General features: G+C 36.1%; 1 protein-coding gene across 2 annotated transcripts in view; it reads left to right on the top strand.

Annotated features, from left to right (window-relative positions):
* The window catches only part of ARHGAP15 (Rho GTPase activating protein 15), a 470,287-nt gene that overhangs the window by 51,624 nt on the left and 394,105 nt on the right, over positions 1-24,558 (top strand). For both annotated transcript variants that reach the window (XM_087920289.1, XM_026717802.2), the window contains 2 exons: positions 15,926-16,000; positions 20,857-20,915. In XM_087920289.1, coding sequence (XP_087776415.1) covers positions 15,926-16,000; positions 20,857-20,915 — 134 coding nt within the window. The remainder of the gene's footprint in view (positions 1-15,925; positions 16,001-20,856; positions 20,916-24,558) is intronic.

The raw sequence follows: 24,558 nt of genomic DNA, 5'->3' as shown, positions 1-24,558 counted from the left end.
AGATGGCAGCAGCGTGATTCAGAGAACAAACTGCTGCAATCTATTTACTGTTCAGATGTTTGCAACCCATATAAAATGTGACTAATAGAAAAAAATTAAACAAATTTAATATTTGCATAATCACTATATCCAAACAAACTAGTAGAGGCATCAAGACTCCCAGCTGTATGAACACATTTGAAGTAAAAAAGACTACTACTTAACATGATTTCCAGCTTTAAAAATTGATGGGCTACACTTGGAATTTCCTTCCCGACATCTGTCTTAAATTTTAAAAGAAATGAGAGAATTAACTATATTCCACACAGAAATGTTGTTTTGCTTTGTTGGTTGTTTAATTGTGGCTTATTTTATCTCTATTTCATCTGTGGTACAGTCCTCAGATGTACTTTAAAAAATGTTAGGAAAGCTTATACTATAGAGACATGCCTTTTATATGCAAGTCTTGATGTGTTCAGGTCTTTTCCTGTGTAAGATTGAGAGTATCGTGGCAACGTTTCGATGAGGTCCCACTTGCCACCTTCAGGCTGGTGCTTTCAGCTTCGTGGTTGTGCGAGCAAAGCATGATTGGAGCTGCCATCTCCCTCTACATACTGGTAGGGAGGTTGGCTGTGTTGTCATTTCTTGATTGGTTGATGGAGTTGATGTTTGCAGATTGGCTGGCTTTTTTGTAAGAACATGTGTGGCTGTGTGTCTATCAGCCTCCTGTGTTGTAACGACCTGGGTAATGGCCTGTGTGATGACCTTCTGAGTTCTATTGTTTTGACATCCTGGGTCGTATGCTGTAATCTCCTGAGCCGTTGGCTGTGTTGCAATATCCTGAGGTTTTGTGGTGTAACCTCCTGAATTCTGTGATCCTGAGTGGGTGGTTGTGATGTGATGTTCTGGGTTTTGGTTTGGCTCCAAGTTTGAGGCCTGGATATGTGTTCATGGCATGTGTCCATTTGCTTGGTTTGGGGGTCGGGGTGTGTAGCAGCTGGTGATGCAGCCGTGGTCTGGTTTCTGGACAGTGGTTGTCTTTCGTCTATGGGATGGGTTTGGGTTTGAGTCTGGTGAGGGAGAATGGTGGTGGTGTCATGTGTTGTTTTGGGTCCGGTGTTGGTTTTCGTGGCTGGGACTTGTTTGTTGATAAGGGCTAGTTTCCAGATATCTGGTAGGCAGGAGGCATCGGTTATTCATGTTATGGGGGTGTTTTTCTATTTTGATGGCTTTCTTGATTATTCTCTTGTTGAAGTGTTGAGTATTGGAGATTAATTTGGTTCACTCAAAATTAATTTCATGTCCTGTGGCTTTAAGGTGCTGGAAAAGGGAGGAAGTATTTTCTTCTTTTCTGATTGCATTCTTGTGTTCTGCGATGCGTGCATTTATTCTCATATCTCAGCCACACATGTTCTTACAAAAAAGCCAGCCAATCTGAAAACATCAACTCCATCAACCAATCAAGAAATGACAACACAGCCAACCTCCCCACCAGTATATATAGGGAGACGGCAGTTCCGATCACACTTTGCTCGCACAAGCACGAAGCTGAAAGCACCAGTCTGAAGATGGCGAGTGGGACCTCATCGAAACATTGCCAAGATGCTCTCAATCTTACATAGGAAAAGACCCGAACACGCCAAGACCTGCATGCCTGTACCTGTGAAAATCTTACATATATATGTGTGTGTGTGTGTGTGTAGGTTTAGGTGTGTTCGGGTCTTTTCCCATGTAAGATTAAGACTACCTTGGCAGGACAATGGTTACATCAAAGACACCACAGACAAAATCAGCAAAATTCTCCACAAACACAATATCATGACAGCCTTCGGCACTGACCAAAAAATATCCTAAGAAACCCCAAAGACAAGATCCAGCTAGAAAACCAAGGAATTTATGAAATACCATGCAACAATTGCCCAGCCACATACATTGGACAAACCAACAGGAGAATAAATGCATGCATCGCAGAACACAAAAACGCAGTCAGAAAAGAAGAAAATACTTCCTCCCTCTTCCAGCACCTTAAAGCCACAGGACATGAAATTAATTTCGAAGGAACCAAATTAATATCCAACACTGAACACTCCAGCAAGAGAATAATTAGGGAAGCCATCAAAATAGAGAAACATCCCCATAACATGAATAAACAGGACAATACCTCCCACCTACCAGACATCTGGAAACTAGCCCTTATCAACAAATGAGTCCCAGCCACAAAAACCAACACCAGACCCAAAACAACACGGGACACCACTGCCAATCCCCCTCATCAGGCCCAAGCCCATCCTATAAATTAAGGACAACCACCATCCAGAAAACAGACCACAACTGCTTTGCCAGCTGTTGTACCCCCCGACCCCAAAACCAAACAAGCTGACACACTCCAAGAACACAAACCCAGACCCCAAACTCGAAGCCAGACCAAAACCCAGAATGCTACATCACAGCCACCCGCTCTGGATATCACATCAGAAAACTCAGGAAATTACACCACAAGAACTCAAGAAGTTTCAACAGTGCAAACAACTCAGGAAATCACGGCACAAGACCAAGGATACCACAGCAATAAAACTCACAAGGTCATCACACAACCGATTACCTAAGCCGTTACAACACAGGAGGCTAATGGAAAAGAGATCAAAACACAAACGACCCAGGAGATTACAACGCAGGACCCAGGATACCACAACAAAAGAACTTGCAAGGCCATCACACAACCCATTACCCAAGCCATTAAAATCCGGGAGGCTAATGGAAAAAAGCTCATTACAAAACAAACGACCCAGGAGATTACAGCACAAGATCCAGGATATCTCCACAACAAAACTCACAAGGCCATCACACAGCCCATTATACCAACATCAACTCCATCAACCAATCAAGAGGCAGCAGTGCAGCCAACCAGCCCAGCATACCAGCCCCCCAGTATTTATAGGGAGATGGCAGCTCCGATCACACACTGCTTGCACTGGCATGAAGCTGAAAGCACCAGCCTCAAGATGGCGAGTGGGACCTCGCCAAAACATCGCCAAGATAGTGTTGGTGAACACACCTAGACCTACATGTGTATGTATGTGTGTATATATATATATATGTGTGTGTGTGTGTGTGTGTGTGTGTGTGTGTGTGTGATGTATATGTATATGTATATGTATATGTATGTAGGTATCAATGATCTGTCAGCAGTATTAAGAAAAGTACGCTTCGCTTTTCTGAATAGTTCCTGAATCTCAACAAACGTTTATAATAAGATATTTTGTTCAATCTGAAATGGCAACACATAGACACACACCTTTTTCTCTACAACCACCTTTTTCTTATCTACTTTTTCTTATCTACTAAAGACTATTTCAGGACAGGACTTTGTAATGCTATTCTTTAATAACTCATTGCTTACGGTACAGGAGAAGGACTATATTTAAAATGTGTGCTTTGCTTTTGTTTACTAATGCCATAACTTTGACTTATGAGTGTTTTTGTGCTGCATTGAAACAAGCTGCAGCTGTACCTGCATGACAATAATTTAATTTACAGTTTGATTTCCATATTAGCCCTTTTCTTTGCTCCTTTTCCCCACTGTAATGTTATCTTTGTGATCACAAAATATTCCCCTTTCCTTTTCCATATCATCATAATGGATTTAAGGTCTGCTTTTTCTGAACAGCTTGTCACCTTCAAGAACTATTTTTTTTAGTACCGCAATCTGCAAAATAAAGATTTTAAGTAACAAATCATAATTTTGGTTGGGTATATTAAACCTGCGTGGGTTTGATTAATCCCAGCCTAGCACACAATGTTAGCAGAAGGACTTCCTGCAGGAAAAAAAGAAGTGATCACTTACGATATTTTGCAGGCTGCCCATCTAAACCCATCATTGCCTGGCACCTACCCACTCAGGGCAAGGTTCCAGCGAACTTGTGAGTGGGCAGTCTGCCATCTGAACAGATGGGCATGGAAGTAGGCAGCCAATAGACCATGTATGTGCATCAACTGTGGGTGTTGAGGGCAAGATTCCCAATGGAAAGTGTCCAAACAGCTGTCTGGCCTGAGCCAACATGCCGACGATCAAGGAAAAGTGCCATCTCTAAATCCTGCTGAGTTGGATTAACCTTCAAAAAATAAAAATTGCTTCTGCAGTAGCATAAGGTGAGCTTTTGGCTTGCTAAAATCTGGGAGAATGAATTAGGCAGGCAAGAGAAAAAGAAGCACTAATGAAGCATCCGCTAGAAGGGAATAAATATAGAGGAAAGAATATTAAAAAAATAATAATCCTCTTACACAGGGGCATCGCGGAGTAGATATTAGCTGGCAGGTTCCACCATTCTTATTTACTCTTTGGTTTCTGTAATAGCTCAAAATCAGTCAAACAAACAAGCAAACAAAACCAGCGCCGGTAACACAGTACCGGTAACACAATAATGTCGCTTTTGGCTATAAAGTGTCTTGTTTTTCTGAGTGTTGTTTTGAGTACATTGTTATGCATTGGACAAACTGTTTTATGGAGATGATTGGACCTATAAGTTAACTCATTGCATGTCAACAAGAAGATATTCAAATGTGAAACAGTTGCCCATTGCTTGCTTATTATGGGGGTTCCCCATCCAGGAAGTAACATAAGCCTAATTTGCAGAAGTGTCATAATCCACCTTGGATTAGCAGGTCTCTGGATTAGCATTTAAATGGTTCAAGGAGGGAGTACACAGAGGTGACCAATTTCTTCCTTCTTTTACAAGTATGGAGCAAAGGTTTAACTAGCAGGGGCCTATACAAGCAAAATACCCTTTAGTATTTGATAGGGATGGAGACATTCTTGGCCATCTTCTGTGAAAGGGAATGTGCTTTTCCAAATACATCGTTGAAAGCAGCTAAATGTATAAAAGTTTTTGCATGTAAATGTTACAACATAAAAGTACAATAATAGTACCATAGTTAAAGATTGGCATAATGAAATCCACGGATGGCAATTTACTCAAAGAAAAGAATTTTCCTCCGCATCTATAACTCCCCCCATTTGAAACAGAATCTATTTGACCAGCCCTCTGGAATTGATTTTGAGCATGGGCATCTGTTCCTAAACACGGTTCCTATAGATCCCAAGACCTTGAGACTACAGGAAAGGGATATGAGTGATATCTGCCATTTCAGTTCCATTCCTCTGTTTCCTACAGCGGCCATCAGTTATCTGCCATCAACTTGAGCTTGTAGCACTGATTTCATTGTTTATTAAAATCCATTCAAGAGATTGATAGCTGTAACATCTTATAAAGGAGTATTTTATCAGCTAATTTTCCCTCATACCTATATATTGTTTATATCTTCCCTATCCTTTTTAAAGAAATCAGAGAAACTTGCATTACATTTCTAAATTCATCTACACAGAGACAATTTGCTTGACCTAGTTTAGTAATTGCCTAAATTTATTCCAGAAACTAAATCCTATAAATAATACACTTTATACTCTTGCCTTGTGTTAGAGCTGTAATAGCACCTGAGCTATGCAAAAAAAAGCATTGACCTGATTCAATATTTGCATGTAACACACCAAAACAATGCACACCTGGAAGGGATATTCAACACAATGGTTGTGAACATCAAGACTCTGATGGGTAATATCCTTAGAGCTTGTTAAGCAAGCCACCCTTCTGATTTTGATTTTTTGTTAAATCCTTTGCTATAAAAACAATTAATGCTCCAAAAAAGGCATAATTTCTCAATAATTTTATTTATAAGCAGGCAAATGGACTGTTCAATGGGCTACAAAAGTATTGGTAGAAAATAAAAAAATTGTGCCTGAATGGAACAAAGTTGGAAATGTGCTTATTTGCCAGTCTAAACATAGAAAGAGAGAGAGAGGAATCTGGAAGTATTTTAGAAAATATTTTGGCTAGACTGTGGTGGGAGCAAACTCCCTACCACAACAGTTAAAATTAGTTATATAGCCAAAAGCACACATATATACACATGGTGCACAATACTCTAATGAGATAAGCAATACTATTCACAACTTGAAAGAAAAAGTATATAATCTACTATAAATTAAAGGCAAAAGTTAAAAGAAAATGTAATTACATTAAATTTATACCAATATCATTCACAATCACCCTCTATATCTTTCAATTCTTTAAAAAAACTGCTTCTATCAAATACACGTACTTAATGCTTTTCTTAAATACTCACTTGTCTCTTTGTAAAGAGTTCATCATCTCCTTCCAATCCCAACTTGTTCAGTCTTCCTCTTGAAAAGTTCATTCTGCTTTCATAGCTGTGCATTTGATTAGAATTCATTCTCAACTCACATTAAAGTACCTCAGTCCATGCTCATTCAGCATCCTCTCATTCTTGGCCTTATATCATGATTTAGCACATGTAGTTCTTAAATAAGACATTCTAATTGTATTAAAATCATTCTTATCTAATATAGTCAGTTCTGATTTTCTTGTGATAAATTAGGTAAAAGCAGAACTACCTTGATTTTTAGATTTTTAGACACATACTTCTTATTGAATAATTTAATTTGTCTAATATTTACTGAAAATCATTTGGATCCCAAACCATAACATGGTTTTTCAGTTATTCAAAGGAACATATGAAATTAATGATGCCAACCAGCCTTAATTATATATATAGTACGTGCAACATTCACTGGTAACAATAAGGACACAATAGTAATTAGTTCTGGTATAAGTTGATCAGATTTCATCTGATCAATTTGGACCAGACCTAATCAAGGAGAGAAACAACCTAGAATTAAGGAGAAATTTCCTGACAGTGAGAACAATTAATCAGTGGAACAGCTTTCCTTCCGAAATTGTGGGTGCTCCATCACTGGAGACTTTTAAGAAGAGACTGGGTAGCCATTTTACCTGAAACTAGCCAATAGCCTGGTGTTGCCTGGGAATTTATTTATCCTAATCCTGTATTAGACAGGAAAATCTTGTAGTCGGTACTCATGCTGTTGTACTGTCTCTCGCGTAGCGTCGCAAGTCTTCTATTTCTCTCCTCAGGAGTTTCTTGTCTACGCTGGTGTTTCATTTTTTTTATTGCACTTGGCCAATCACCTGAGGGCTGAGAGAGAGCCCCCTTGTGGAGTGCTGGGGTATTGTGAAGCTGTTACCATGGCAAGTACACTGTGCTGTACAGTAGAAGCCATTTATATATATGATGGAATAGGGTCTCCTGCTTGAGGAGGGGGTTGTACCTCCATGATCCCTTCCAACTCTGTTATTCTGCTCTGTTCTGATTTGTACATATATATTTAAAAGCTAGTATTATCCAAGCACATTCAAGTTCTCAGTGAACTAGGATCTGTAACCAAGATTACATACCAGTATGCCTCCAACTAGATGGTATATAAAGTATATTGATACATTAAAAAGTTCAAAACATGTAATAAATCCAACCTCAGTTGGAGAAATATAATTGCTGACAATGTAGAGATGTTGCATAAGGCTTTTCCTCCAATGTTGCACCGATTATCACAATGCTCATTGCATGTACTATATACTAAGGGAGGGTTCTGTGTTCAAAATAATTGAAACATTGTCTGCAAAGGTTTAATATTAGGCATTGTGCTGCTTATCTCACTCCAATGTATACCATATTTTAGTTCAACCAATAGTGTGCTAAGTTCCTAGCTAACCACTACCTGCCATTGCAGGAAATTGAATGATAGGACAGGATGTAGGAAGAAAGACAAGCTCTGAAAAGGCTACAGAGGAGAGTTAAAGAAGAAAGGATAGATTCTTTGATTCAATTATGAATCCAATTCTGATCCGAATACAACGTATTATTAAAAATTAAAAAGTTGTTTTACTATAGGAATCAATGGAAGGAGTTTGGTCTCAGGAAATTGGTGGCTAGTGGTATTTCCATATGTATCCAACTGCCCAATACATGCATCTTAGCACAATATTGGACCCAATATTTTTCTTTTATTTACAGCTGCCCATATACTGGGCCAATAACAGTCTAATATTGAGTGACCAGTCCTCTACTAACAGCATGTCTCAAAATTTGAGTTTTGAGTTGATTTCAACCTTGGCCCTTTGAAAAGCCCCTGGAGAGGATATGATTCTTGTTATTTTATAGTGTTTTATGGCACACTCTTTATAACCTGCAGTAACAAGAATACACTTACTTACATTTCTTATGATTCAATTTAAGCTATTGATGTATTGGGTCCCTCTCAGTGTCAACAATCATCTTTTTTGATTCTGAGGCAGTACCTGCACAGGCCTAAGCAAGAAGGAAGACTCTGTGTGTCTTAAAATGCCTATAAAGTTTTGATTTATAACCGAATCAAGGGTCAAGGCAAGTGAAGCCATTATCGTTATTCTTAGATACTCTAGGGAACTGAACTGTGTCCAGAGGGCAGCATGGTTAAAAGGAGATATAAGGAGGAAGAATGTTCCAAATATTTGTTTTCATAATCTGACATTCCTTGACAGATTTTCACAAAGGAATGTGTGGTACCCTTCCTTAAGACTATAATAGAATTCTTTGTATTAAGCAATGTACAATATAGTTGAAAGAATAAATTAGAAACAGGAGTGACAGTACTGGAGGCAGCCATCAATCTGTAGAAGTGCTTCATGGGAATTCTCCCTTCCCTTCCCTTCTTTCCCTTCCCTTCCCTTTTCCTGGTTTAACTTTCAGGCACAGAGTTTTCTAATGCATTGTCACTATTTTGTCACTGGTAGCTACAAGCTTACAAGATTGCTGAAATCTCATGTCCATGGTAAGCCTTATTCATGCAGTTTGGACATTCCTTATGGTTATGCTCGGTGGCCTGACAATCCCAAAAGGCACGTGTTGTTTTATTATACTTATCTCCAACTTGCACATGGTGAAGTTACACTGTCAGCCTTTGATTTACAACAAGCTAACAGGCATATTTTTGCCGAAGCTCTGATTTTGCAGAAACTGACAATGAGTTCTTTCTTAGATATTGGGAGGCTCTTGCGGAACAAAGATACCCCTTAGCTAATTTCAGGCAGGGAGACAAGGAAGGAAGGAGGGAAAAGTTGCTGAGCAAAATCAAATAAAACTACACTTGCCCACAGATTTGGTGAATGGATTTTTAGAAGTTCTGGGTAAAATGGTTGCTAACTGAAGGATATGAATGGATTTTTAGAAGTTCTGGGTGAAATGGTTGCTAACTGAAGGATATGAATGGATTTTTAGAAGTTCTGGGTAAAATGGTTGCTAACTGAAGGATATGAATGGATTTTTAGAAGTTCTGGGTAAAATGGTTGCTAACTGAAGGATACTCTTAAAATCTGGGAAGTGTTGATCAAATTAGTTCCCCCCCGCCCCAAAAAAAGGGAATAATACAATGAATCCTCAACCTGTCTCAATACATAGAAAGGAAATTAAGAACAAACAAAAACACAGATCAAATCAAACCAAGACATTTTGTGGGATGTGGGGAGACAGTAAACGTAGGTGATATCTTAAATCAAGACATGAGTTAGGTGGGGCATTTGAATATGTCCCTATTCTAATTGTTGTGCAGTTGATATGCATTGAATGCCCAGGGGAGGGAGACATTCATTGCACAAATGCAGCTTCTTGCAAGCACCTGTATGCTGGAATAGCCAGTTTTCAGAGTGAATACTATAATTGATGAACTCTTAAGAAAAAAATATTCCTTCCTTCCTTCCTCCCTCCCTCCCTTCTTTTAGCATTTTCATAGAATAGTTTAAATTGGATTGCCTGTATTTAAAGAGATGATGGAAAGAGACTCAAATGGCATATTACTTTGAAAACATAGCTAGCAGCCATGTGTTTTTCTTCTCTTTTTACTCTCTGTGAAAGAGTATATTCCAGTTGCTCAAGGCTGCTACTCTAGAAGCATAATTGTGCCCACCAGAATGTGATTACACCTCCTCACAGACCTTGCCCATCAACATGACAAGTTCAAAGGTGGACAACCCATAGGACATTCGCCATTGCCTGACACATTCTTTGAGAAGGCTTTGGTGCCACTAATAAAGATAGCCCCAAGATCTGTGATACATTTTGGTGGACAGTTGCTTTTTAAAATAGTATGAGATTACTGTACACAGCTGTCAATTTTCTGTATATTCTCTAAGTGTTGTTTCTCTTCATTATTTGAAATATCAGAATATCCTTTTAAGAACAAAGCTTTCCATATAGAAAATATAGAAAATATTTAGCATGGGACTTCACTAATTTCCAATAAAAAAATCATAGTAATCCCCCAAAAAGCTACAAAGGAGGAAAAATATATATTCTTGCTGGAGACATTCACTTTGCTTATCATTGAGCTTAAAAATGGTCCTCACTGTGTTTGCATCATCTTATACCATGTAGAAAGGGAATAACTGTATTTACACATTGCATAGGTGTTTTTACATTTTATATGAAAATAGTCAAACAAAACTATCCATTTTTAATTTCTATGAGTTTCATAGTCCTGTTTCTGTACCACCTTGAAATCTTTTTTCTGTCTCTCATCTATCTAGAAAAAAATGTGCATTTTGTGATATACATTCCTGGTATCATAAGCATTTTGTGCAATAAATAGATTTTTTTCATAAATATAAATTACATTGTAGGCTAATTTCACTAATCTAGGAATCACAGTGCTTGCATGTAGAACTGCAAGAGCAAACAGCTTGAGCAGTTTTTTCTATCTCTGTCATGCAAAAATCATCACTTGAAGTTGTGCATTTTGTATCTCCAGCACAGTTGGCTGCAGTTTCATTTTATCAAGCATTTTTCAAAGCATAAAGAGTCTTGTGCTCTACTTGTAGAGATGTTTTACCGATGCCACTAATGCAACTTGTAGAAGAAGAAGTCTGCTACGGTTTACATGTTCTATGCATATAAGTATTGATTGAACAGGGCTTTTATGGCAATTTATTGGTAAAATTTGCATGAAGTTATTGGTAACTTTTTACCGAAGAATGTTACAAAATTTAGAAAGCGTGAACTTCAAAATAGAATTTAATTTTAGCTCATATCTGAGAAATTAAATAATTAGTCAACATGCAAATTATTTGGCTGACATTTGGTTGACAACGTAATGACATTTTCCCTGGTCTTTACTTTGTACCCAGTTTTTGACATGTTGTAATAGAACTAATGCACACTTGCCACAAATACAATTAAATTAAATTTCAGCATACTTGTATTTCATGCTTAACTCTTTCCTGTTGGACTCAGAGGAACAATGGAACTGAACAAAACCTCATGCTGTGCAGCTTTAAATTTAAATATAATTTAAAGTTTTATTTATTTATTTATTTTTAAAAAGCAAAGTCTTCATTTTTTTTGGCTTTATCATCCCCAATGCCTCCTCTTCTTCGTCCTCCTCCTCCTTCTCCTCCTCCTCATATCATAGGTAAAACAATATTGATTAACTCCTAAAAATTATAGAATTGGGATTTCCTTAATTACAGAGAGATGAAATAAAATTGTGCAGAATTTTGCTGTGATCTATGTAAGAATATAGTTAAAGGGGAATTGTTTAAGTGAAAATATGCATACCAGAATAGACAAGTAAATATTAGTTTCAGATCTTTAGATTTTATGATATTAAACAATGTGGGGGAAAAGATAAATAGAGTATTCCATTTAAAAGGATAGAGTATCCTTTTAAGTATCCAATCTCTCTCTCTCTCTCTTTCTCTCTCTCTCCATCCATCCATCCCTCCCTCCCTCCATCTATTGTATCAATTTACTTTCAATTTATACAGGTGCATCCACCTTCATTCAATATCAACCCAAAATTGAATGAAAGGTCTGAAACCTTACAACCACATCAACAAATCATTCTTATTTACTCTGCATACTAATAAAAGAAAAGCATGACACTTTTGAAAAGAAAATTGCAAAATACAGAAAATTTGGTTTGACATTTTTTGTTCCCCAGAGGAGGGACTGCTGCTAACAAAAGTATTTCTTACAAAAGCTTGATTGCTTAAGACACAAAATATTAAGACAGAAAACACTTTAGGACACAGCCATGTCACCAGCTGTTACTCATTCCTAATGAAATTGTTAAGTAATATTTCTATAAGTAGGTCAGTGAAACTTTTGAATCTCAGAAAGTGTTTCATTTGGGGTTTCTTTCCCCCCTTGGTAATGTAGAATTAAAATAGGGTAATTAAATAAGTGTGAAAAATCAATATCTATCTATCTATCTATCTATCTATCTATCTATCTATCTATCTATCTATCTATCTATCTATCTATCTATCTATCTATCTATCTATCTATCTATCTATCTATCATCCAGGGGTGGGATTCAAAATTTGTAACAACCGGTTCTGTGGTCATGACTTAGGTGGTGGGCGTGGCTTGGTGGTCATGTGACTAGGTGGACATGGCTTGGTGATCATGTTATTGGCGGAGCGTGGCCAACTCAATATCACTCACATTGAGGCACGTACCTCCTCACGTGGCCTCTCATGACTGTGAGGATGCTGCAACAGTCATAAGTGTGAAAAATGGTTACAAGTTACTTTTTTCAGTGCCATTGTAACTTTGAATGGTCACTCCACACAAGCAAAGAACCAGCAAAAGAGGGGAAAATAATTCCAGAGAGGTTCCTGAGACAGGAAGTCTAGTCCTGCCAAGAATGTAATAAGGGTTAATGGAGAGGCAGTTTCTGTAAACAACACCAGAATGTTTTCTTCCTGCCTTCCTTACAAGATTAGGCCAGTAATTTCATCGAACAACCGGTTCTCCAAACTGCTTAGAATGTTAACAACCGGTTCTAGCGAATAGGTGCGAACTGATAGAATCCCACCCCTGCTATCATCTATCAATCATCTACAGTATCATTCTCTCTTTCTGTCTCTCTCTCTCCACTATATATCTACATTATCTCTCTTCCCCCTCCATCCATCCATCCAGAGGTGGTATTCAGCAGGTTCTAACCAGTTCTGGAGAACCAGTAGCGGAAATTTTGAGTAGTTCGGAGAACCAGCAAATACCACCTCTGACTGGAGGTTTTACAGTATCCTTCCCCTGCCATGCCCACCAAGCCACGCCCACAGAAGCGATAGTAAAACTTTTTGAATCCCACCATCCATCCATCCATCCATCCATCCATCCATCCATCCATCTCTAATTTAGAGAGCCATCATGCTTCATGTACCGTAAGCAGGGTGCCTTACCTTAAAGCATATTTCCATTGGTTTTTCTCTTCTCTTCAATGCTGTCAAAAGTGTTTAAATATTAAATACTTATATTTTTAATACAGAAATTGTTAATGGTTATATTATGCTTATGGTTATATTATTCAATTATAATTGAAAATTCATGAAAATGTAAAAAGAAAAATGTGAAGAAAAATATTAAATAAGAAGGAAACAAAATAAGTAATTTCCCCCCTTGTCCAACATGTACAAACAACTTTATCACATCTCTTAAAATATAACAATCTCTTCATCCCATATCTCACTTCATTCTGTATAATTTTTTTTAAAAATCTTCCATCCTAATTCAAAGTCCATTAGGGGTTACCAGAAAGAACAAATTGACTAACATAAACTTGATCTAATAAACCTTCTTGAATTCCTTCCTTTTACATTTATATCTCTTTTTCCTATCATTAAAAAATCCCCAACCTCATCATTCAAATAACCAAATTAATTTTAATCAGATAAATTTAAAATACAGCAAATTAACTCATTCCCATATAATTGTTGTCTGTAAACAAAATCTTTAAACATTGTCATTCACTCCTGATCAGTAAAAATCCCATTAATTTTTTTCCAGTAGTCATAACCTATCTATTTTAACCTTGCTCAAATAAACCAACTGTATATTCCTTCTCCTTTTTCCAACATTCTTAATCTTTACCCCCTTCAAACAATGTCCAATATTTTAGATTTTACCCCATTTTCTTTCTTTATGTATGTATTTATTTATATATATATATATTTATTTATGTCTATTGCTTACAAAATAATAGATATAAGTACAAACATAGTTATGAATACATGGATACATATAAGAAAAATAAATAAATAAAAAAAAGAAACAATAGGACAGGGACAATAGGCACATTGGTGTGCTTACACCCCCCCCCCCCACAGACCTCTTAGGAAAGGGGTGAGGTCAATAGTAGACAGTCTAAGGTTAAAGTTTTTGGGGTTTGGGGAAGAAACCACAGAGTCAGGTAGAGTATTCCAGACATTTACCACTTTGTTGCAGTGGTTTACCACTCTTTACCATTTACCAGTTGTATTTCCTGCAATCAAGTTTGTTGCAATTAACCTTGAGTTTGTATCTATTGTATCTATGGTTGAAGCTGAAGTATTCATTGACAGGTAGGACATTGCAATGTATGATTTTATACACTATACTTAGATTGGACTGAAGGCAGCGTAGTTCTAGGTTTTCTAGGTCTAGAATTCCGAGTCTGATGGCATAAGGTATTCTGCAACAAGTAGAGGAATGGAGAACTCTTCTTGTGAAATATTTCTGGACTTTCTCAACTGTGTTAATATCAGATATGTAATGTGGGTTCCAGACTGATGAGCTGTATTTGAGTATTGATCTAGCAAATGATGCTTCCCTAAAGATTACTGGCAACATTAACAAATCCCTTTTTGCTTCAGGGATTCAGATAATAATAATAATAATAATAATAATAATAATAATAATAATAATAATAATAATAATAATATCAGACGAAACTATCGATCACATACTGAGCTGTTGCAAGACAATTGCTCAGACTGACTACAAACAATGTCACAACACAGTCGCTCAGAGGGTCCACTGGAACTTGTGTCACAACTATCATCTGCCTGTAGCAAAGAACTGGTGGGATCGTAAGCCTGAAAAAGTGGTCAAAAATGAGCATGCAAAACTACTGTGCAACTTCCAAATACAGACTGACATAGTTTTGGAACACAATACCCTGGATATCACGATTGTGGAGAAGAAAAAAGTGTGGATCGTTGACATTGCCATACCTGGTGACAGCAGAATCGACAAGAAACAACTTGAAAAAGTCGCCAGATATCAGGACTTGAGAATTGAACTGCAGAGACTCTGGCATAAACCAGTGCAGGTGGTTCTAGTGATGCTCAGCACACTGGGTGCTGTGCCTAAAGACCTAGGCAAGAACTTAAAAACAATTGGCACTGACAAAATCACCATTGGTCAATTGCAGAAGGCCACCCTACTGGGATCTGCTCACAAAATCCACCAATACATCACGCAGTCCTAAACTCTTGGGAAGTGTTCGACTAGTGATTTGTGATACGAAACCCAGCATGGTTATCTCGTCTGTTGTGTATACTGTCATTTTTGTGTCAAATAATAATATCCTCTCCAGAAGTCCCCAGTATGGATAATTTTAAAAGGATGTCTTCATGTTTCTTAAAAAGAAAAAGGTGCAAAAATTTAGAACCCATTGTGGACCTTTATTTTCACTAAATGTGTAATCCAAATTTGTCCCTATTCTCACATACCTTAGCCAATGTGGGTTTTCTCTCTCACTACTTCAATTACCTTGTCGTTTAAAAGGAATCTGCCATAAGCAGGCAAGAAGGTAGGGAAGAAGTAATTTGAAAGATCTTAACTGAATTGGTTAATGAATTCAGTACTTAGACATAGCAACACAACAGTCCAACTAATAATAGCCAGGCCATACGCCAACTCTTCTTAACACTGTTATTTCACACACAGATCTAAATTCACACACAAGTCTAAATGTGAATTGATCTGATAATGGTATGAACTTAAAAAAAAAAGACTTTGAAGACACAAGACTTTTAAATATCTTGTGTAAGGGTAAAATGTTGCAATGACAGCATATTAATTTTATTTACCTGAAAACTGCCACTAGTACAGTTCAAAGGGAATGTGCACAGTTGAGTTATTTTCAATTCATCTTTGTATGTTAAATGTTGTTTGAATTGAGTGTATTCTGACTTTTAAATAAATATATTTCCAGCTATCTCGTCATAGAAGAAATCATTCCCAACATAGTATACCACATCTTGACTGCCTTGTCCCATTGGAAAAACAGGTAAGCAGTTGTATTATAGTATTTACAATGTATTGTGCATTTTATACTTTAGCTTTTATTAATAAAAACAGAACATGTGTTTGAAAGATGAATACATGTGGATGAAGATTCCTTATTATCGTAACAGGATAAAAGGGAACTAAAGTCCTGAGTAAGATTAGTCAATGATACACAGTTTAAATTATCCATTCAGTTAAGATAACTAAAAATAATATTTCAGCATCCTTAGTAATTTATTTGAGTAATACTGCTTTCCCAAAAACATTAATAGTGTACAATAGAGGCATGCACTTATCTTTGTGTTATCCTTGCTACTTCAGGTGTACAGATAAATCTGATCTACATAAGATTTTTTTTTTAAAAAAATTGAAACCAATTTTGGAAGATGTCATTTATTGGTAAAATTTGGGGGATAAGGAATTGAATTCTCTTTGCTGCTGTTCTACATGTACTTCATGATTGTGGAGCCACAATTAAATGGACATCTAGGCTATTTTTATGGTTATTGCCATCAAAAGTTAGTTACTATGAGCAGTATAGTTACTTACTGTTAGCAACTAACAATATTACTACTAGTAGTACATTTTGAACTAATAATTTTCACCCTAGCACATCTTATATTTCTGGGGTAAGTACAAGGAAAATGATCAATTGGATGAATGGTCAGTGTAAGACAAGTATGAAGCAGACCAAGTAAGCAAATTGCAACTGCTGAAGTTAATAATAAGACATGCCCAGTTTTAGCCCAATAGCCACACAGTACATAGGTTTATCTCTGACAATAACTTCCTCAGATATTGTTGCAAATGTGTTTTGCAGTTAGCAAATACCATACAATGTTTTTTTAAAAAAAATATCTACGAAACTTGTATGCTGCCAAACTCCCAATTTATGCATGTATGCTGCTCTTTCATTACTATAGAGAAAGGTTGAAAATTGGAGCCTATAATAGTTTTCAGTTACGCTTTCTATTGCCATGTTTGCATACTTAAAAGTATAAAACTGCTCATGATCTTTTAGTATATCTATGTCTAAGAAAAATATGTTGCATGCAGATCCTTCCCACATTAATGTTGCCTGACTCCAGCAGGAATAATGAATTAATTAGGTCCAATAAAGAATATTTAGGTTTGGAATGAGGGGTCCTTGGCGCTCTCTGAGCTTGCACATATTAATGTTGCACAGCATCACTAGCCCTGATGATGTTACCTCGTTTGGGTATTGAAATGACGGCAAGAAAACAAACAAACTCAGTGATTAGATCATTTGTAATACCAGCATAATTCCTTTATCCAGACCTTACTAGAATAAGATACAGCCAAATTCAGTTATAACAGAATGCAATGAAGAAAAATGAAAATCACGGAATCGTAACATTCAAAGGGATTTTTGAGGTCAACCACAGCAGGAATCTTCATATCATCCAAATGTCTGAATTTTACTTTAAAACCTCCAAGTCATGAAACACCACAATTAGACACTGTCCCTTTCTTATATTGTTCCAACCATCAGGAAATTTGTCCTTAGTTTGATTTCTGGGATGAAAAATGGAGAATTGAAGAGAGATCTGCTGAAAGTTGAGCCAACAATTGCAGTAAAACAAAGAGCTATTGAGTAGACTGACTTCTTGCAATCTCTCTCCAGACAAGGAGAGGATATAGGATTGTCCAGAAATGTTCCAGTCATGAAGGGGCAGCAATACAGTGTTCTCTATTGGGTTTAAAGAGCCATCTTGCTTAAACTGTGGACAATACCTATGAATATATTTATGAACAGTGAATAATTATAAGAGTGTCTGCCATTATAGATAGACTGGGTACAAAGAAATGAAAAGGAAAATGTTTTACTAGACAAGACTAAACCAGATCTGAAAGTAGACTTAAAAATGACAGGCAAGAAGAATGAAACTGATGTTAATAATGAAAAGGGATATACAAATAACAATCCAAAATAATTATCAGGATAACTTTTCTATCTTGGTTTTACAAAAGAGACTTGTTGAAGTTTTGAAGAATCTTGGGAGAAGGGATTTGAAGGGATGAAAGATCAAGATTATTAAAAGTATAAGAAAGGAATATAAAATTGGTTTATTTAATAAAGATTTATATATATGATACACACAGAGAGAAAGAGAGAGAGATTTTAAGAGAAAATAACTTACTGAAATTGTTTATACTTGTGATGAAGGGGAAGTAATTTTTAAATATATTTAATATTATCTTTTGTCTCTTTTTCTTTTGTCTTTTCTGCACTTTTATTTTTTCTTTCATTTTTAATGTGTATTGGTTTTTAACTTTTAATTGTAATGTTTAGCAATATTACTATTTTTTTAAAAAAATGTCCTTATTTCCTTATTTCAAGTTTGTATTTCAGCCCATAAATTGTCCACCCACTAGTTCTTTTTTCTGGTGTGCTATGGTAAATTAATCCACATATGTACATCATTGCTTTGTATTGAATCTGCAATTATTTTTAGATGAATGAGGTTACACTCTCCATGGAATTAGTAACCCTATATAATTAGAGTGCCCATCACCCAGAGAATTATAACCATGCTTAACTGAATAAGGTCTTACCCTCATTGCCAACTTCCCCCATTAATACAAAGAAGTCAGGATAAAAAGATGGAGTATAACATAAATTCCCATCTTTCTTCTATATGTTCCATTACCTGTAAAGTGAAATGAGATCCTGGCTAAATATCTATCATCATTGCATTCGTGTATTAATTTGTGAAGGAAATCTTTGTCAATGGGAGTGTTTCTTTATTCAAGGAAGAAATAATTATTCCCCAGCTTAATTAACTATGAGTTCTAGATCACATTCCTGAAATAAATCAACATATCTCTATTATTTCTAAAGTCATTTTCATGTGCATTTCATAATTTTTCTTGCCACTATTAAAACATATGCGCAGTAGATTCAAATAGATATACTGCAGTAACTCTAAAGAGATAAACACATGCTAGCTAATCTTTTATATGTATAGATAAATTGAGAAACTAAATTGGGTCCTTGAACTTTCTGTCTTCTTTCTCTATTAATTTCTCTCCATCTCTTCCTCAACTTTTTCTTCACTGGAAAGGTACAGAAAGGGCAGCACTGAAAAAAACACACACAAACAAATGATGGATATTTATTGAGGCAGAAGAGATAGCAAGTGCTGTAAGGCCATTTCATGTTCAGTAATCTCATGTCATCCATCTGTGAAATGGCTGAAAAGATAACTTGAATTATCTTGGAGGGACTGCGATGAAACTATTTTAACAGATGGTTCCCAGCACAGCAGACATACGTCTAATGTGGTCAGGTTCAGATGTACTAATCTTAATTTCTGAACTCTGCTCTTATGCCCTAAGACCAAGGGAAAAGATATAATAAAGGCAAGAAGAAATCCTAATGTCTACTTTTTGCCACTGTTAAATTTGCATCAATATAGTATTGCAATTTCTGGTTATTTCCCATTTCTGTTGAATAAGCTGACCACCACAATTTTGTGCGTTCCAAGATTCCCATGTTGTATTTTCCATTTTGGCCAAGGCCCGTCCTTACTAAGTTTGATGGCAACATTAGTCCAATATATGGAGCTTACTAGGTTAGAAAATTTAGACTAAATTAAACAGGCTAGGAATAACAAAGAAAACTCAGCTTGGATGAATAGAAGTTTGCTCCAACTCAAATTTTAGCTAGAGGAAAATAATTTCTTTGTCAATATCCTGAAATGTAACTATATAAGATAACAAATGAGAAGATGAATGGATCACATATTTATTGCAAACATGATGCTACAGGGTGAAGAGAATATAGAATATTCTTTATATTAATTATATTACTTAATATGAACTAATTTATGGGAACTTAATTGAAAGTCATATAATCTCAATATGGAACAGTACAGATATAGAAGCAAGGGTGATACAATGTTTTTATTTTAAAACAATGACCCTGGGAAGTTTGAATGGCATAAACGTTAGTACCTTGAACAAGGGTTTTAAAATTCTCAGAGGCTCATGAAGAATATGCATTATGTAGCATATGTGTTGTCCAACATGTTTCAAAGTATCAGCTGTTCATATGCTTTTGTGTTTACATTTAAAACTCGTTAATAAAAACAAACAATATTATAAATGAATCTTTTAGAGCCCATTGCTTGAATATTTGAATTTTAAAGTGTGTATTAAGCTAAGAGACATATTTTATTCTTAAAGATGGTCTATGAAGTTATCCAACAATATACCATTCAGCCAATGGGCATTCTTTGATGTTGATGATGTTACGTACATAACATACATATGTTACATATACACATGACATGTATAGATCATTGAGCTCAATCTTTATTAGACCTGAATCTGACCATAGGGAGATACAGATTCTACAATTGTACGTTAGACAATTTTTAGACTTTGATCTGCTGTGATCAGATTCCTTCTTAGCTATTGTTTCCAGTCCTGGCTGCCATGTTTTAAGAAAGATTCCGAGAAATTAAAACTGGATTAGAGAAGGAAAAGGAAAGTACTAGAAACCAAGCTTTATGAAGAGAAATAGAAGAAGACAGTGTGATGTCCCTTTTCAAATACCTGAGAAGATATTGCATAAGGAAGAAGATCTTCAACTGTACTTTCTTGTTCTAGACACAATTAATAGATTTAAGTTAGAAGAAAATCTGTTTTGACACTTAGGGGAAAAAAATGCTAACCTTAAGAGCAGTTTGACAATGGAACCAATTGTCCAGACAGATGGTATGGTTCCCATTCACTCAATGCATTCAGGTGGAAGCTAAACAGGCATTATGCCATCAAAAATAACAGTATAGTAGAATGAATAAACATTGTGCATTGATTTCTTTATTACAGATAATCAAAGAAGGCTATCTTTTAAAGGCTAAAATTGCAGATGAAGGCAAGAAGCTAAGGTAGGTGGCATTAAATAATTCTAAAATAATCCGAAGTGTAAAGCAGTATTTTATTTGACTTGGGATTCAAAGAACAGGCAATCATCAAGATTGGTCTGCAGATCAAGTTCATTTCCCCCCAATAATTTTCTTCAAAAGTTCAAAGATGTAAATTATGCCTCCACTTCCCCCAAAACTCTTCAAACATCAGATCTTCCATGATTTCATTATCAAGTTGTTGTTTTGAATGCAAAGAAGAAATAAGAACTTTAACTGATTGTATGGAAACGATGGAAATCCGTTCGTTAAGTTGAGTCTTAAATTTTAATTTTATGCATCATTATTCCATAGGGGAAAAATATTGAAGTATAAGTTGGGAATAATGTCCCTAGAAAGCAGAAATGGAGAACATGTTGAAGCTCTTTATAATTTGTGGTGTTGGCGGGAGGGGGGACTTCATTAGGAAGAGAGACATTGTCTGTCTGCCATTCCTGTTCTCCACTTCAGGGCTAAGAACATAAAACTCTCTGAATCCTAATTTGAGGGGAGGAGAAATAGTTGCTTATCCAACCAGAGCGGGAAATATCGTCTGCAAGTGGTGATATTTGAATGTGGAAAATGCATCAGGAAATTTTGGGACTAAAGTAATAGATATTAGAGCAATTGAAATTTCAGCTTTTTTTATTTCTGGCTTCTCATATCTGCATTTCCTGATAGCAATCTTGACATCCACGGTCAATTCAGATACTCATTGGCTGAGATAATATCAACTCATGGATGTATCAACTCAGTTTTAACCAGAGGGTGAAACCCTGCTCTTTTTCTAAGGAACATTAGGTGAAAAGTCTTTTAAGTCAACTGCTGATTGTAAGTTAAATAGTGTTATAAGAAAACTAATAGTGATAACTACCGTCACCAAACAGATGGGCCTGTCCACTTACCTCAGTTGCTTTTAATTAGTGCTATCCTAATATGGATTGTCCAATTATGAGGGTCTCTGGTCTTCTTGCATTTTTTCAAAGGGCTGTTATCATATTTATCTTTTATTTATATAGATTGTAGTTTTATCCCATTCTTCAGCCAAAGGAAACCCAGGGTGGAGCTTATGACCAATATTTTGTTTTCCATGCAGTTTGCTGCAAGATGCAGAGAAAACCACCAGAATATACATCATAGTTGAGCAAAGAATTAAGCACAAGTTACCAATTCAGCCCCACTAAGGATCCAAATGTACCAAAATATAATCAAAAGACATTTATGTTATGTTTTTAAATATACAAGTTGTGGTTTAAGTTTACTGTATGTTACACCTGTGAAGACAAAAATTAGACCTCTAAAATGTAGGAAAAAATGTTTTCCCTCTTCAATTATTACTTCCTGTTATTAAGGTGAAATTCAGGAAAGTTGGAAGTGCCAACTTTCTTCAGATAAACTTGGAATTGTTGGATTAAACTTCAAAAATCTGTCTCTTTAAGGATATAGAACAATATAAACCACATTGATCTTATAATGTGCTGCCATCAGGTGTCCATTTGCTAGAATGCAAATATAATGACCAAAGGAAGGCTGCTCTGGAAAGTCATTGATTTCAATTTTAAAAAGTAGCTCAAACTCTGAAGCTGTATCTCATGCAGCTGTGAGGTCAATGTTTTATCATTTTATGTAACAATTTTATGATTCAGATGGGCTTAATCTGATTGCTGCAAGATTATTATTAGTTTTGCATCATTTTTCTGTTGCTTTCTGAATGATGTCTCCTCATGTTTTGATAGTTAGGTTTCTAACCAAATTCTATCATTGATTGTTGTTCTCTTTCTCTCTGTCTCATATTATTTGCTGCCAGTTGAATGGCTGCTGTCATTCATCCATCTGCACATGTGTAAAACTGCTTTGGCTGAACTGTTTTCTCTTGGTGGAGAAAATGATAATTATATTTATTTGTATTTTTATATTATATTTATATTTTGGTGCATCTTACAAAGTGCTCTAAGCCTGCAGTTAATTTTAATATAATTTTATGTCTTGATGATGCAGTCACTTTATGTCTGTTGGGTGGGTCTAAGGCAGAGTATGCAAGAGAAAGCAAAGAAAACTGAACGTTAAGTTACATGAAAACTAAAGTGTTTAATAAGAGACGCAGTAATTATAAGCATAATTAGAAAACAAACAATATTTGGAAATCGTCATCCAATCTTCCCTAAGTTGGAAAAACCAAATAAAAATTGTCATAATTTGACCCTTAAGGCTGTCTAATGGAATACTTTGTTTTCCTGTGTGCCTAGGCAATTATTATTTTCTACAATTATAAACTTGTGTAAGAGCAAAATATTGAGTCTTTTGCTGAATGGCACACTGGTCTCTGCATAACAGATCTGAAAACCGTGTAAGAAACCTGGATTAAATACACAAGTGGATGAATATGCCAGTGGACATCCACTTTTCTGAAATGATATAGGGTCTCTTGCTTGAGTAGGAGGTTGGACTAGAAGACCTCCACTCCTGTTATTCTGTTAAGTGCTATTCTTCTGCATCGTTTGAGTTATATGTCAAATTTTCTGCTTCCTCTATAGAGGCACGTTCGAAAATTTGGCAGATATTGGCTAAAACTAAAGTGCACGGGTAGCTCTGTTCATCTGTCCCCCACCCCACTTCTTGTCATCATCAAATTTATTTTCTCCTTGGGAAAAAAAAGCATAGAGAATATTTCCATAATGGTTGCTTTTCAGACTCAGTTCAATATGGGAAAGTCTCTTTGGAGTTCAAGCAAGTGCGTGTGATTTACCAAAACACGGCACTGTAACTCCCCACTACGGTAAGGACAATATATGAAGAAAATCTTTTCTCGTAGTCAGTTCTTTCAAATATTGTTTTGCACACAAGGGCATTTTCATTTGCTAGGCTTTAATGCCATGCCATTTATGGTTCAATGTCCCTTTACAAACCGACTGTGTTCTCTTTGTAGTAATCAGATAAATTTGGAGTCCTCCAAATAAATTAATTAACAGAATAACAGAGCTGAAAGGGACCCTGGAGGTCTTTTAATCCAACTCTCTGTTCAAGCAGGAAACCCTATTCAGACAAAAAGTTATCCAATCTCTTAAAAACCTCCAGTAATGGAGTACCGAGAACTTTTGAAGGCAAGCCATTCCACTGATTAATTGTTCTCACTGTCAGGAAATTTTTCCCTTAGTTGTAGGTTGGTTCTCTCCTTTTTAAAAAAAACAACAAACATAAACAAACACTAAACATACAACATTGAGTAAAATCTTCTTTCCATTATACTTCTTTCCATTATCTCGGCTGGTATATATCCCTTGTGCATAATATCAACAGTCATTCTATCCTCTTTTAAATTACAGTTCCAATCATATATAGCTACTGTCCATTTAACATCATATTATCAAGGTTCTCTCCTTGATTAGTTTCCACCCATTGCTTCTTGTCCTGCCCTCAGGTGCTTTGGAGAATAGCTTGACTCCCTCTTCTTTGTAGCAGACCCTTAAATATTGGAACACTGCTATCATGTCACTCTAGTCCTTCTTCTCATTAAACCAGACATTCCCAATTCCAGAAACTGGGAACTCTTCATGTTTTTGCTTCCAGTCCTCTTTGTTGCTCTTCTCTGCACTCTTCCTAGAGTCCCAACATAATTTTTATTTTGTGG

The sequence above is a fragment of the Pseudonaja textilis genome, chromosome 1, assembly GCF_049901715.1.
Source record: "Pseudonaja textilis isolate UNSWEBS1 chromosome 1, rPseTex1.2, whole genome shotgun sequence".
In the NCBI taxonomy this organism is placed as follows: domain Eukaryota; kingdom Metazoa; phylum Chordata; class Lepidosauria; order Squamata; family Elapidae; genus Pseudonaja; species Pseudonaja textilis.
Note: the sequence above shows the minus strand (reverse complement) of the source record. Positions and strands in the feature narration are given on the sequence as shown.